Below are 13,309 nucleotides of genomic sequence, written 5' to 3'. Positions count from 1 at the left end.
AACATCAACCCGGGCGAGTGTCAGCAAGAGGCAGTGGGAGTTGGACGCGAACGTGCTAGGTGGAAGCAACATCGTCGTATATACCAAGACAATTCCCAGATTCTACTCGCGGGAGTTGATATATCCCGTTTTCCTGTTTTCCTTTGCTGTGTTAGTTAAATTGCTGCCATCTTAGTTCATATTAATTTATTCACCGTATTAGTGCTTCTGTAGTTGTAACTTGTCTTCTTCTAGTTTGGTTTGTTGCCTTGTGTGTGTTAGTGATTCCCCTTAGTCTGCCATAGGTATAGTGTCTATGGTCTGGGATGGTCGAATGAGGTCATGTGCTCAAGGGAGGGTGGGTGGGGCGGAAGCTAGGGCAGTGGTTAGGGGGTGGGTCGGGAGGCAAGGGAGGTAAAGGGAACAAGGATGTCTATAGGTTGAAAATTGGGTCATGGAACATAGGTACATTGGCGAGTAAGTCAATAGAGTTGGCGAAGATCCTCTAGAAGAGGAGGATCAATATAGCGCGTGTCCAGGAGGCAAGGTGGGTAGGGTCGAGGGCAAAGCACGCAGACGGGTATAAACTTTGGTACTCAGGAGTCCAGAAAGGTAAGAATGGAGTGGGTATCTTGGTGGATAAGGAACTTAGAGAGTTTGTGGTTGAGGTTAGACGAGTGAATGATAGATTGATGATTATTAAGTTGGTGGTTGGAGAATGCACCCTAAACGTCGTTAGCACCTAAGCGCCGCATGCGGGCTTAGATGAGGAGGTTAAACAACACTTCTGTGAGGGGTTAGATGAGATTGTGCGCCAGGTTCCGCTTACTGAAAAGCTATTCATAGGAAGGGATTTCAATGGTCACATTGGGTCGACCGCAGGTGGTTATGGCGAGGTGCATGGAGGCTTCAGTTTTGAGGAGAGGAAAAGAGGAGGTACCTCGCTATTGCACTTTGCTAAGGCTTTTGGATTGGTGATTACAAACTCTACCTTTCTGAAGAGGGAGGAGCATTTGGTTACTTTTCAAAATGCAGTGGCGAAGACTCATATTGACTATCTCCTCCTCAAGAGGTGTGGCAGAGGGCTGTGCAAAGATTGGAAGGTGATTCCGGGTTAGATACTCATGACACAGCATAGGCTCTTAGTGATGGACGTTGGTATTATGTTAAAGAGGAGGAAAAGGTCTGCTCGAGGAAGACCGAGAATTAGGTGGGGAGCCTTAACTAAGTATAAATCCCAAGAGTTGGAGGGGCGGTTGTCGACTATGGGAGCTTGGAGGAGCAGTGGTGATGCGAGCATTATGTGGTCAGCGACAACAGACTGTATAAGGGAGAATGCGAGCAAGGTGTTAGGGTCTCGACGGGCGTCTCTGATGGGCACAAAGGAGACTGGTGGTGGAATGAAGTGATCCAAGGTAAAGTGGAAGCAAAGAAGGCGGCGTACCTAAAGTTAGTGGGGAGCATAGGTGAGGAGGAGAGGCGAGCGTACATGGAGAGGTATAAGGTAGCTAGGAAGGAAGCTAAGCTGGCGGTCACGGAGGCTAAGACCGCGGCTTATGGTCGTATGTACGAGGAGCTAGGGAGAAAAGGCAGGGAGAAGAAGTTATTCCGGCTGGCCAAGTTAAGAGAGAGGAAGGCTCGAGATTTGGATCAAGTGATATGCATCAAGGATGAAGATGGTAGAGTATTGATGCAAGATGCCCAGATTAAGAGGAGATGGCAAACTTACTTTCAGAAACTTCTGAATGAAGAAGGGGATCGAGTGTAACGACCCGACCGGTCATTATGAGAATTTAAGCTCCGTTCGGCAGTGCACAGTCTTGAACAACTTCATAATATGAGTATCGACTTGTGTGCATGGTTGAATTCAGTTAATGGATGATTCAGAGTCAAATTGGAAGAAGGAATCTAGTTTTGGAAGTTTGAACAGTGAGAATTTGACCGGAATTGGACTTTTGAGTAAATGGACCTGGAATTAATTTTTGATGATTCCAACAACTTCGTATGGTGATTTTGGACTTAGGCGCGCGTCCAGATTCAGATTTGGAGGTCCATAGGATAAATTTAGGCATTTCGGCGAAAGTTGGAAAAGTTGAAGTTTTGAAAACGGAGAAGTTTGACCCATAGTTGTCTTTTATGATATCGGGGTCAGAATGCGATTCCGAGAGTTGGAGCAGCTCTGTTATGTCATTTTGGACTTGTCTCAAAATTTGGCGTTATTCCGAGTTGAATTGATAGGTTTCGGCATGAGATTTGATATTTGAAGATTTGGAAATTCATAAGTTTGATTTTTGGTTTGATTCATTGTTTGGGTGTTGTTTTATGTGATTTGAAACCTCGAGCGAGTTTGTGTTAGGTTATATGACTTGTTTGTGTGATTAGACGGGGTCCCGGGAGCTTCGGGTGTGTTTCGGATGGGCTACGAGTCATTTTTCCCTATGTTTGAACTGTTGTTATGCTATCTGGTATTTCCTTCTATGCGATCGCATAGGCGTAGCCGCGATAGCGTAGTACATTGTTAACCTGCCATATTTTACTTCTATGCGATCGCATTGTTTCGTTCGCGATCGCATAGCACAAATTTGGACAGCAACATTTTCCTTCTATGCGATTGCATTGATTTGTCCGCGATAGCATAACACAAATTTGGACAGCAACATTTTTCTTCTATGTGATTGCATTGATTTGTTCGTGATAGCATAGCATAAATTTGGATAGCATCATTTTTCTTCTATGCGATTGCATTGATTTGCCCGCAATCGCATAGGATATTTTGGGCCAGTAGCTATTTTCTTCTATGAAATCGCATCACTTCTCCCGCGATCGCAATGAACAAACACATGGGCAGACATAATATATTCCAAAATCGAGGGTTACATCATTTTCATCATATTTTGATTTCTAGAGCTCGGTTCTTGGTGATATTTGGTGGGTTTTTCACGAAATTCGACCGGGTCAGTATTCTTCAACAAGAATTAAATATATTCCATGAATTTGTCTTTATTTTTATCATTTAAATTGAGTTTTGGGTTGGGGAAAGAGTTGGTTTTTGAAGAAAAATTTCAAATTGAAAAATCATGATTTGAGGGACCAAATGGTATCGGAATTGGATAAATTTTGTATGGTTGAACTCATTTTGGAATGGATGATCGAATTTTGTAAAATTTGATGGGTTCCGAGGTGTGGGTCTGTGGGTCGACTTTTGGGTCGATTTTTATATTTTTGTAAAGATTGAAACTTTATTATTCAGACTAGTTCCTTATTCGATTTATGTGTGTTTTGGAGTTGTTATAGTTGGATTTGAGCTGTTCGGAGGTCTTTTCGCCCGAGAAGTCCATTTTAGAGTACCGAGTTGTCGTCTTTGAAGTAAGTATCTTGCCTAACCTTGTGTGGGGGACTTCTCCTTAGGATTGAGTCTTCTATGTTGATTGTAATCTGTGTATGCGAGGTGACGAGTGCGTACTCGGACTTAATTGTGGATAGTTGGCCTTTTAGGGTTCTTAGGTTCTTATATTCACTATGTATGGAGTTATTCTTGATATGACTAAGTTCCTGCTTATTAGTTTCATCTCTACATGCTTAGTTGGAATTATTTGCTTCATGATTTACTCTTATTGCCTAATTGTCATCCTATTTGATTTAACTGAAGAACTTCATCTATCTTATCATCATGCTACCTTTTCATAACTGCTTGTGTTATTGAGGGTTATTGTTATCCTTCCTATAATCGCCTAGTCTTAAGTGCAACTAAGATCACCTTCCCTTAATTGAAATTATCGAATATTCTCGTAACTTCCCAACCTTAAACGGAGTTTAGATGACCTATATCCTTGTCGACTTGCTTTTATTTGGGACTACTAGACTCGTGTTGTCGTCCTTGTACTGATTTGTTTATTTTGGGATCGTCACTACATGTTAGTTTTCCCATCATTGAAATGTTCCCTTTATGCCTTGCATTTTTCTTACTATGGCTATTCTTGTGAAATGGTTATACCGATTCCTTGTGAATTGAAGTTTTGGAGTGGATTCACTCGTTATATTTTGTATTACTGTCACTATTGTTGTTGTGCTGGTTGTGTTGGTGCACGAGGTCTCTACCGTGCGGTTGTGTTATGTTGTGCATGAGGTCTTTGCCGTGCAGATTGTTGTTGAGGGGTTGCATGAGGTTTTTGCCGTGCTATTGTTACTATTGATATATTGCACATGCGGCGTGACAAGGCGGGATATGTATATATGCTTATATGTGGGTTGCACATGTGGCTAGACAAGGTGGGAACATTATGATGCACGTGTGGCAAAACAAGGCGGGCACTTATTATGTTATTATTTGCACACATGGCGAGACAAGGTGGGCTATGTCAGGGATTGATTGTGAGGATCTGTGATGGCCTCGGGGCATTCTTGTTGTTTAATATTATGTTGTGGTATGCTTATCTGTATGAGCTTTACCTCGTGGAAGTTGTGAGGAAACATCTTACGTGCTGTCCGTTCTTTTCCTTACGCTTATTAGCTGGTAGGAACTATGCTAAAGCACTTGCACAAGCATACACGTAGTTGAACACTCATATTGGATGTGAAGTCCTATTGATTTTGCTGAGTATAGATGTACACCCTCATTTACTTATTATATATGTAAGAGTGACCCTAGTTAGCAAGTGAGTTGTCAGCATGAACATGGGGTTGATGGGGGCACAGGATGCCAAGTGTTAGATTTCAGGTACTAGGACTCGTGAGCTGTAATTTGTCCGAGATTCGGTACTTCGTGGAAATTGTTGGATAAGGCCTGATGTGAACACTGTCATAGGATCTGAGTTATTGCTTACCTTTACTGTATTGTGACTTTAGGATTTGGGTTGTGTTTTTGCTCGCTCTTCTATGTCATTATTCTTAGTATTTTCGTCGTTACTTGCTATTTTCTTCCCTTATTGTGATTGTAGTATTGTTAGCCATTTCGTGTAGTCTTTATATGTACATCATGTCCCGTTGTTCCTATATTTGTACAGTTTTATTGGACCGGTAGGTGTCTTGACTGTTCCTTGTCAATACTCCATCGAGGTTAGTCTTGATACTTACTGGGCACTGTTATGGTGTGCTCATGCTACTCTTTTGCACATTTTTGTTGTGCAGATCCAGGTACTTCCACTCAGTCTTATCATCCTTGCGGCGAGGCACTTCTGTAGAGACTTTGAGGTATATCTGCCGCGTCCGCAGACCGAGGAATCCCTTTCTATTTTTCTGTAAAAAGTATAGCCCTTCAGTAATTTTCTTTGTATAGACATTTCTGGAGTTAGAGCTTCTTATGTACCTCTTAGCTTGTGATTCATAAGATTCCGAGTTTTGGGAATTGTTGTTAGCTTCGAGAATTGTATGTGCCGAGCAGCACCTTAAACACTGTTTCATTTTACTATTTCAGTTTTTAATTATTTCTTCCGCAATTATTGTTTATATTCCGCATTGTTAGGCTTACCTAGTCGTAGAGACTAGGTGCCGTCACGATGATTCACGGAGGGCGAACCAAGGTCATGACAAGTTGGTATTAGAGCTTTAGGTTCATAGGAGTCATGAATCACAAGCCGGTTTATTAGAGTCTCGTGAATCGGTACGGAGATGTCTGTACTTATCTACGAGAGGCTGTGTAACCGTTAGGAAAATTCCACTTCATTCGATTTCCCTGTCGTGTGAGATTTTTGACATCACAATCCTAAACCTCTGTCTTCTATTCTCTCATAGATGGTGAGGACACGTGCTACCTGAGATGATCAGGCACCCGCGCCCCCTACTGCAGCCGTCAGAGGCCGGGGCCAGGGGTAGAGGCCGAGGATGCGCACATGGTGCAGCCAGAGCACCCGCACGAGCTGCCACCGAGGTACCACCAGCAGTACCAGCTGGAGTCCCGACACCTGATACGCCTACTGCTGCTACTACTCCAGCTCTATAGGAGACTCTTGCGCAGTTCATGAGCATGTACACCACCTTGGCTTAGGCAGGGTTGCTTCCCCTTGTTGCAGCCACATCTCATGCCGGGGGAGGAGCATAGACTCCCGCCACCCGCACTCCTAAGTAGCGAGTGCATGTCGATCAGGTCCCAAAGATTTTTCCTGTACAGCCTGTAGTCCTAGGTCAGCCCGAGGACAGGGCAGCGGCTTCAGAGGATGAGCAGCGGAGACTTGAGAGGTTCAAGAAATATGATCCTCCTGTATTCAGTGGGTTAGCATCATATGATGCCTTGGGATTTTTGGAGGAGTGTCACTGCCTTCCAGCTTCGAGGAGCCGCCTATTACTGGTGGTGCACCTATGAGTTAGACAGTCCGGATGAGGCAACTTCACTGACTTGGACCCAATTTTCATATATGTTCCTAACAGAGTTTGTTCCTCAAAGCCTCAGGGATGCATGGCGCGCAGAGTTTGAGCATTTGCGCCAGGGTACTATGACTGTCTCGGAGTATGCTGTCCGTTACACCAGCTTGGTTAGACATGCCCCAGCCTTGGTTTCTACTGTTCGCGATAGGGTTCGCCGATTTATTGAGGGGCTTATTCCCAGTATCAGGTCTAGCATGGCTCGTGAGTTGGAGATGGATATTTCTTATTAGCAGGTGGTGAGCATTGCGAGGAGGATATAGGGTATCTATGCTAGGGAGAGAGAGGATAGGCGGGGCCATAAGAGAGAGGGCAGACGTGATCAGGAGAGAGAGTTTGAGGAGGCGAAGAGGCCTCGTAGACCAGGGAGACCTGCTGGTCCTTATTTTGGAGGCACGGTGCGTCATGGTAGAGGTTTTGTGGATCAGCCAGTTCAGTTCACGCTTCAGGCTTTGCATAGTGACTCAGGTGTCCATGGGTCTCGGGGTACCCGTACCGCACAGTTCCCACAGCCTCGTCAGCAGAGAGGGTGCTTTGAGTGTGGAGATACTAGCCATATGGTGAGAGATTGTCCCAGACTTCGGGCCGATGTGTCACAGTGAGGTATTCAGGCGAGTAGAGGGCGCTCAAGAGGGGGAGGCCTGACTCGTTGATGTGTTTCATATAGTAGGCTTGAGGCCGCCGCGCCAGCTGAATGTCATTCAGGTATGATTTTGGTTTATTATAGAAGAGCACCATCCGTAGTTCATTACAGATCGGGGTGAGTTCCCCTATTTGTTTCTCCACTTATGGGTGTGTTTCATGATCAGCACTTTGTTTACGTGATTACCCTATTGGGAGGTTCTATGAATGATAGTTGTGTCTATCGTCTGTTTCTAGTCATTTTCGAGAGTTATGAGACTAGTAGTAAATTCCTGTTGTCCATTTCGGTAGGTTTGATGTGATTTCTGAGTATTTTTGGTGATGAGCCGTGATGTTTATGCTCCACCGGTATGGGAGCCAGTACTTGTTGTAAATTGTGATGGAATTGATCTAGTGAAAGGTTTCAGCTGGTATGGTGTACACCCTACTTGTGATTTAGAGTGGAGGGCGAGACCCTCGTGATTTCATGTGTTTTGATGTGTTGAGACCGGGCTGTGTACCGCGGTGGGAGTTATATCAGTATGAGATCCTTGTGATTCTTTTATACGCTTTAATTCTTTCTTGTTAGATTGTTTTGTAGATTAGTGTTGATAGAAAATTTGTTCTTGTCTGGCTTGTTTGATAGTTCCCTTATGTGTTTCCCTTCCCATATTCAGTCATTTTCGTTCTATGCTTCTTGAGTTTTAGCTTGTGGGGTGTGTGCCCATTGGTATTAGCTAAGATTTGGTGATTTGGGTGTTTAGTTATGTGGCTTTCGTGGTTATTGTATCATCGCCAGTGTTTTAGAGGTTTGAAATGGGTTCCTATTGAATATGAGGCTTATGGCCGGTGCTAAATTTGATTTCGAGCGAATACTATGATCAGAATTATTACTGTGGGCCTATATGTGATGTGTCGTGTTGTAAGGTTGTACTATATGCGCGTTGGTATGAATTGATGCAGCTGGTTAGACTGATACCGGGTATGGATTTAGAATCGGGTCTTTTGGAAATGGATGGAAGGTGAGAATTCTGGTTATGAGGCTTATTGGTATTGCTAGAAAAGCTAAATTTTAGTTGAGATGGTGTCGTCAGGCTTATGTTGATTGGGGTGACGTGGGATCATCCGCGGGTGTATGTTGGAAGTGTGTATTTAGTGACTTGAGGACTCGAGGCAAATCTTGGCACATTCGAGGACGAACGTTGGTTTTAAGAGGGGGAGGATGTAATGACCCGACCGGTCATTACGAGAATTTAAGCTCCGTTCGGCGGTGCACGGTCTTGAACAGCTTCATAATATGAGTATCGACTTGCGTGCATGGTTGAATTCAGTTAATGGATGATTCAGAGTCAAATTGGAAGAAGGAATCTAGTTTTGGAAGTTTGAACGATGAGAATTTGATCGGAATTGGACTTTTGAGTAAACGGACCTGGAATGAATTTTTGATGATTCCAACAGCTTTGTATGGTGATTTTGGACATAGGCGCGCATCCGGATTCAGATTTGGAGGTCCGTAGGGTAAAATGAGGCATTTCTGCGAAAGTTGAAAAAGTTGATGTTTGGAAAACGGAGAAGTTTGACCCATAGTTGACTTTTATGATAGCGCGGTCGGAATGCAATTCCGAGCATTGGAGAAGCTCCGTTATGTCATTTTGGACTTGTCTGCAAAATTTGGCGTTATTCCGAATTGAATTGATAGGTTTCGGCATGAGATTTGATATTTGAAGATTTGGAAATTTATAAGTTTGATTTGTGGTTTGATTCGTTGTTTGGGTGTTGTTTTATGTGATTTGATACCTCGAGCGAGTCCGTGTTAGGTTATATGACTTGTTTGTGTGATTAGATGGGGTCCCAGTAGCCTCGGGTGTGTTTCGGATGGGCTACGGGTCATTTTTCCCTATGTTTAAATTGCTATTATGCTATCTGGTATTTCCTTCTATGCGATCGCATAGGCGTAGCCGCAATCGCGTAGTACAATGTTAACCTGCCATATTTTCCTTCTATGCGATCGCATTGATTTGTTCGCGATCGCATAGCACAAATTTGGACAGCAGTATTTTCCTTCTATGCGATTGCATTTATTTGTCCTCGATAACATAGCACAAATTTGGACAGCAACATTTTCCTTTTATGTGATTGCATTGATTTGTTCGCGATAGCATAGCATAAATTTGGACAGCAGCATTTTTCTTCTATGTGATTGCATTGATTTGCCCGCGATCGCATAAGACATTTTGGGCCATTAGCTATTTTATTCTATGTGATCGCATCACTTTTCCCGCGATCGCAATGAACAAACACCTGGGCAGAAAGAATATATTCCAAAATCGAGGGTTACACAATTTTCATCATATTTTGACTTCTAGAGCTCGGTTCTTGGCGATTTTTGGTGGGTTTTTCATGAAATTCGATCAGGTAAGTATTCTTCAACTAGAATTAAATGTATTCCATGAATTTGTCTTTATTTTTATCATTTAAATTGTGTTTTGGGTTGGGAAAAGAGTTGATTTTTGAAGAAAAATTTCAAAATGAAAAATCATGATTTGAGGGACCAAATGGTATCGGAATTGGATAAGTTTTGTATGGTTGAACTCATTTTGGAATGGGTGATCGGATTTTGTAAAATTTGATGGGTTCTGAGGTGCAGGCCCGGGGGTCGACTTTTGGGTCGATTTTTATATTTTTGTAAAGATTGAAACTTTATTATTCGGAATAGTTCCTTATTCGATTTATGTGTTTTGGAGTTGTTATAGTAGGATTTGAGATGTCCGGAGGTCTTTTCGCCCGAGAAGTCCATTTTAGAGTACCGAGTTGTCGTCTTTGAGGTAAGTATCTTGCCTAACCTTGTGTGAGGGACTTCCCCTTAGGATTGAGTCTTCTATGTTGATTGTAATCCGTGTACACGAGGTGACCAGTGCGTACTCGGACTTAATTGTGAATAGTTGGCCTTTTAGGGTTCTTAGGTTCTTATATTCACTACGTATGGAGTTATTCTTGATATCACTGAGTTCCTGCTTATTAGTTTCGTCTCTACATGCTTAGTTGGAATTATTTGTTTCATGATTTACTCTTATTGCCTAATTGTCATCCTATTTGATTTAACTGAAGAACTTCGTCTCTCTTATCATCATGCTACCTTTTCATAACTACCTGTGTTATTGAGGGTTATTATCATCCCTCCTATAATCGCATAGTCTTAGGTGCAGTTAAGATCACCTTCCCTTAATTGAAATTATTGAAAATTCTCGTAACTTCCCAACCTTAAACGGAGTTTAGATGACCTATATCCTTGGCGAATTGCTTTTATTTGGGACTACTAGACTCGTGTTGTCTTCCTTGTACTGATTTTTATTTTGGGATCGTCACTACATGTTAGTTTTCCCTTTCGTTGAACTGTTCCCTTTATGCCTTTCATTTTTCTTACTGTGGCTATTCTTGTGAACTGGTTATACCGATTCCTTGGGATTTAAAGTTTTGGAGTGGATTCACTTGCTATATTTTGTATTACTGTCACTATTGTTGTTGTGTTGGTTGTGTTGGTGCACGAGGTCTCTGCCGTGTGGTTGTGTTGTGTTGTGCACGAGGTCTCTACCGTGCAGATTGTTGTTGAGGGGTTGCACGAGATTTTTGCCGTGCTATTGTTACTATTGATATATTGCACATGCGACGTGACAAGGCGGGATATGTATATATGCTTATATGTGGGTTGCGTATGTGGCTAGACAAGGTGGGAAAATTATGATGCACGTGAGGCGAAACAAGGCGGGCACTTATTATGTTATTATTTGCACACGTGGCGAGACAAGATGGGCTATGTCAGGGATTGATTGTGAGGATTTGTGATGGCCTGGGGGCATTCTTGTTGTTTAATATTGTGTTGTGGTACGCTTACCCGTATGAGCTTTACCTCGTGGAAGTTGTGAGGAAACATCTTACGTGTTGTTCGTTCTTTTCCTTACGCTTATTAGCTGGTAGGAACTATGTTAAAGCACTTGCACAAACATACACGTAGTTGAACACTCCTATTGGATGTGAAGTCCTCTTGATTTTGCTGAGTATAGATGTACACCCTCGTTTACTTATTATATATGTGAGAGTGACCCTAGTTAGCAAGTGAGTTGTCAGCATGAGCATGGGGTTGATGGGGGCACAGCATGCCAAGTGTTAGATTTCAGGTACTGGGACTCGTGAGCTGTAATTTGTCCGAGATTCAGTACTTCGTGGAAATTGTTGGATAAGGCCTGATGTGAACACTGTCGTAGGATCTGAGTTATTGCTTACCTTTATTGTATTGTGACTTTAGGATTTGGGTTGTGTTTTTGCTCGCTGTTCTATGTCATTATTCTTAGTTTTTTCGTTGTTACTTGCTGTTTTCTTCCCTTATTGTGATTGTAGTATTGTTAGCCATTTCGTGTAGTCTTTATATATACATCATGTCTCATTGTTCCTATATTTGTACAGTTTTATTGGACCGATAGGTGTCTTGATTGTTCCTCGTCACTACTCCACCGAGGTTAGTCTTGATACTTACTGGGCACCGCTGTGGTGTGCTCATGCTACTCTTCTGCACATTTTTGTTGTGCAGATCCAGGTACTTCCACTCAGTCTTATCATCCTTGCGGCGAGGCACTTCTGTAGAGACTTCGAGGTATATCTGCCGCGTCCGCAGACCGAGGAGTCCCTTTCTATCTTTCTGTAAAAAGTATAGCCCTTCAGTAATTTTCCTTTGTTTAGACATTTCCGGAGTTAGAGCTTCTTATGTATCTCTTAGCTTGTGATTCATGAGATTCCGTGTTTTGGGAATTGTTGTTAGCTTCGAGAGTTGTTATTGTATGTGCCGAGCGGCACCTTAAACACTGTTTCATTTTACTATTTCGGTTTTTAATTATTGCTTCCGCAATTATTGTTTATATTCTGCATTGTTAGGCTTACCTAGTCGTAGAAACTCAGTGTCGTCACGATGGTTCACGGAGGGCGAACCGGGGTCATGACATCGGGATATTGTGCTAGGCGGATTGGAGCATTCCGAGAGTCACCGTGACTTTAAGTGTTGCACATGTATCAAGGTTGAGGAGGTCGTGGGAGCTATACGGAAGATGAGTAGGGGTAGAGCGACCGGACCAGACAAGATTGCGGTGGAATTTTGGAAATGTGTGGGGAGTGCAGGTGTCACCGCCCTTTTTCTCGCGAAATCGGGTTTCGACACGTGACAACTCTTTTAAGGAAGGGTTTTAAAAGAGAAGAGTCGCCGCCTAACGTATTAAGGTGCATTAGGGCACCTATTTACAAATAACTTTGTTTGATAAGTTTATATCACCAAAGATCGGATAAGGGCTCGAAATTACCTCGAAGAGAAGGGGGTAAACACTCTTCGAGGTCCACAACTATGGGTCCCGACTGAACTCAATTATATGAATTAGTCTAAGGGAAAGGAAGCAATTTGGACACATGAAATAAATGATTTATTTTTAAATAGAAAGGGGGTCCTAAGTATTTTTTAGCCTAAAGGATCACCCCGTGCAACATAAATAATACTTCATAACTCCTTCAACATGGGGTGTTACTCGTATTATTCAGCGGGAACAAACTATCATCTCTTGCTACCCGATTACTATCTTTAAGTTTTTTTTACCTAAAGTGCACTAGTTGATTCTAAACCGTACCTTATGCGTGCACTACCCGTCCCATGCCTATGGTCCAGGAGGCAATTGGACCTCTATTTCAGAGTGGTTCTAGACCTTAATTTAGGTTGCTCAAAAAGGGAAAATACTAAGCAACAGACAAAACAGTTAGGACTTTCAAATAGAAACAAATATAGGCTCAAGTTAGCCTCCGCATTTAGACATCAAATGCACGCCAAATTGGTTAACATTGACAGATTTTATTAATTTCACAATTCTATAGGTAGGATATCTATGTGATATTGAATGAACGAACAAACAGTCATGTACAAAATCAGTTTCTTAATGCGATAAGCAGAACCTACATAGGTTTGCCTACTGATTTTAGCATAATACTATCAAGCCTATTAGCATGGTATCTAGGTGTTTTATGCAATAGTAGACAGTGGCAGGTCACAGAAACAGATCTAGAATTATTTGTTGAATCCTATAGGCATATTTTTAGTGAGAGTAACAACACAACGTTTGGGAAATCATGAACAAACGGGCAGAAATGATAATTTGGTTGATTCAAACCTAGAGGCATGCTTTCTACAATTTGTTCCAATTTTGGACCCTATAGACATGATTTCTATAATTTGTAAATAGAACAACACGTGAATGATGTTTTGCACATACATTGAATATACAATTCCCTATAGGCATGGTTTATAACACAACTAAATCTACAG

General features: G+C 42.3%; 1 protein-coding gene across 1 annotated transcript; it reads left to right on the top strand.

The window, feature by feature from the left end:
- The first annotated feature begins 867 nt into the window (after positions 1–867).
- On the top strand, positions 868–1,747 carry LOC138875599 (uncharacterized). The gene is made up of 3 exons (XM_070154445.1): positions 868–915; positions 1,015–1,082; positions 1,291–1,747. Exons 1-3 carry the CDS (start codon positions 868–870, stop codon positions 1,745–1,747), a joined length of 573 nt encoding a protein of 190 aa, XP_070010546.1.
- The last annotated feature ends 11,562 nt before the right edge of the window (positions 1,748–13,309 follow it).

Source organism: Nicotiana sylvestris, chromosome 8 (assembly GCF_000393655.2).
Source record: "Nicotiana sylvestris chromosome 8, ASM39365v2, whole genome shotgun sequence".
Lineage (NCBI taxonomy): Eukaryota > Viridiplantae > Streptophyta > Magnoliopsida > Solanales > Solanaceae > Nicotiana > Nicotiana sylvestris.
This window is presented reverse-complemented; position numbering and strand designations above follow the sequence as displayed.